The 3,005-nt window shown below is 34.8% G+C and overlaps 1 protein-coding gene across 1 annotated transcript; it reads left to right on the forward strand.

The window, feature by feature from the left end:
* Window positions 1-321: 321 nt before the first annotated feature.
* LOC139861526 (BES1/BZR1 homolog protein 1-like) lies at window positions 322-2,553 on the forward strand. The gene is made up of 2 exons (XM_071849949.1): window positions 322-601; window positions 1,662-2,553. The coding sequence occupies exons 1-2, from the start codon at window positions 377-379 to the stop codon at window positions 2,352-2,354; spliced, it is 918 nt and encodes a 305-aa protein (XP_071706050.1). The 5' UTR covers window positions 322-376; the 3' UTR covers window positions 2,355-2,553.
* Window positions 2,554-3,005: the final 452 nt, after the last annotated feature.

A 3,005-nucleotide genomic window follows, 5' to 3' on the forward strand; every position in this document is an offset into this window, starting at 1 on the left:
AGACAAAAATTTCACACCTAACGGTCGGAATCCTAACCATCTAGCATACAAAGAACAACCGACACAACTCTACTCTAAATACAAGCTATCAAATGACACAAAACCGCAACCAACATACATGAAACTCACATCCCAACTACATTAAACTTGGCTAACTCGGCAACATGAACCTTCTTAACACAGTGAAATGGATTATTAATGAGGAATGGAGGAGGATGTATAAAAACATAGTGATAATCAAGGGGTGTGAATGTAACATTCCAAACTTTACAGACCAATCTCGTTTTAACAAATTGGATCGAAAAAAAAAAGTCTAGTAATTAAAAAACTTGTACACACACCTAAAGAGAAACTTCGCCGGAGCAAATAAAAAGAAATGACCGGCGGCGGCTCATCCGGTCGGCTGCCGTCATGGAAAGAAAGAGAGAACAATAAAAGACGAGAAAGAAGAAGAAGAGCCATCGCCGCAAAAATATACGCCGGACTCCGATCTCAAGGAAATTATAGACTCCCTAAACACTGTGATAATAATGAGGTCTTAAAAGCACTTTGTTCTGAAGCTGGTTGGGTTGTTGAAGAAGATGGTACCACTTACCCCAAGGTTGTTTATTTTTTTAAATTGAATATTAATATTGATTTTTCTTATATTTTGCTAGATCTAGTAATTAGATTTTTGTAGTTGACTTAGATCCAGTTTTAAAAAAATTGCCTTACAATTTGACCTGCTGTTGAAATATTTCAAGTAGAAGATTATGCAAAGAAGTTATCCCAAATGATGCAAAGATTAATTTTTTTTTTTTTTTTTTTTTTTTTTTTTAATTCTTGAAATCTAATGCTGACTTTGACTGTTCTTGAATGATGCAAAGATCAAAACTTTTGCCTGTTTAGTCCATGGGAACTTGAAATAGTGACTCCCAGAACCCCTTAATTTGCATAAAGTTGCAGATACTGATCTGAAAGAACAAAAAAGAGTATATTTATATATGTATATGTATATGTATATGTATATGTATATAATTTGATTCTGCTGCAAATAGCTTGAACTCCTAAACTTCCCCTTTATGTGTTTATGATTAATTTTTAAAATTAAAGGTTAAATTTTGGCAGGATCAGAACCCATAACATTGGGTTTATGGTTTACCACTTTCTTGCATACATTGCTCAAAATTTACAGTAAAGTTATCTGAAATGATGCAAAGATCAAAACTTTTTATTTTGTTCTTGTAATCTAATACCGACTTCAATTGTTCTTGAATGATTCCCTGGAAAGTAACAAAATTTAATAAAATTAGTAAATTTAAAATAAGACTTTAATTGGGTTTATAGTTTACCACTTTCTTGCATACATTGCTCAAAATTTACAGTAAAAATATCCAAAATGATGCAAAGATCAAAACTTTTTTTCCTTCTTGTAATCTAATACCTACTTCAACTGTTCTTGAATGATTCCCTGAAAAGTAACAAAATTTCATAAAATTAGTAAATTTAAATAAGACTTTAATTGGGTTTATAGTTTACCACTTTCTTGCATACATTGCTCAAAATTTACAGTAAAGTTATCCGAAATGATACAAAGATCAAAACTTTTTACATTGTTCTTGTAATCTTATTTTAAATTTTAAATTTACTAATTTTATTATTTTTTGTTACTTTTTATACAGGGTTGTAAACCATCTCCAAATGAAATAGCAGGGATGTCAACAAACATCAGTAACTGTTCATCAATCCAGCCCAGCCCAATGTCATCAGCCTTTCCAAGCCCGGTTCCATCATACCACGCAAGCCCGACATCGTCATCTTTCCCCAGCCCGACCCGCGAAAACCCGCCCAACCATTCATCCTACATTCTCCCTTACCTATGCAACTTATCAACATTACCCTCTCTACGAATCTCAAACAGCGCCCCGGTTACCCCGCCACTTTCCTCTCCAACTGCTCGTGGAACGAAACGAAAACCCGAATGGGAAATGTTATCGACAAGTGCGTTACAGTCGTTTCGTCACCCGCTTTTTGCGGCTTCTGCTCCAACGAGTCCCACACGCCGCCACCGTATTCCGCCAGCAACTATACCCGAATGTGACGAATCTGATGCTTCGACTGTGGATTCGGGCAGATGGGTCAGTTTTCAGACCATGGGTGCAGCCTCGGTTGCACCACCTTCACCCACGTTTAACCTTATGAAACCTGCGAGCCAACAAGCGTTTTTTGAAAACGGAGTAGTGGTGCAAAACGGGTCGGGTTGTGAATTTGAGTTTGAGAGTAATAATACGTTGAAAGCATGGGAAGGGGAGAGGATACATGAAGTTGGAAATGATGATTTGGAGCTTACACTTGGGAGTGGGAAAGTTGTCTAATTTCTGCTGTTTTTGAATTCGAGAAATGATTAATTTTAATGAGATTTAGTTCGTTGAGTTAAATCAAGATTCAAGATCAATAGTAATCGAATTTGTTTATAGCTGAAACGACTGATTGGATGTTGGTATTCTTGAATTTGGTTAGCAAGCTTAAATCTTTATATTACTCCTTTTAATCAAAATTTACTAGTTTAGTATACTGAGAAAATGCTTCTCTTTAGTGTTCAAAAATTTCCAAAAAAGCCAAAAACTAAATGAAGTTAGTATAGTGACTGTGAGGGATTGATATATATTTATAGTGGTAGGATCAAGAGGAAAGTAACTAATCGGGGGGAAGCGGGGGAAGCAAAAACTTTTTTTTTTTTTTTTCTTTTCTGTTTTTTGAAAAAACCTTGTTCACGAACATTATAGATGAGATGAAAATATGAACATTTAGTAGAGACATTTTGTGATAAATGTTTTTATTTTGGCGGGAAAACGCTCGAAGAAGTAATATATAACAATTCTGGTGTTTTTCGAGCGTATGTTGAGGTTTTAGCTATTGAGGTTTAGATATTAGGGTTTAGATATTAGAGTTTAGAAATTTAGGGTTTAGGGTTTAGATTTAGGGTTTAGATTGAGTTTTTAACACGAACGATTTAGAGTTCCATA

Source organism: Rutidosis leptorrhynchoides, chromosome 8 (assembly GCF_046630445.1).
Source record: "Rutidosis leptorrhynchoides isolate AG116_Rl617_1_P2 chromosome 8, CSIRO_AGI_Rlap_v1, whole genome shotgun sequence".
In the NCBI taxonomy this organism is placed as follows: domain Eukaryota; kingdom Viridiplantae; phylum Streptophyta; class Magnoliopsida; order Asterales; family Asteraceae; genus Rutidosis; species Rutidosis leptorrhynchoides.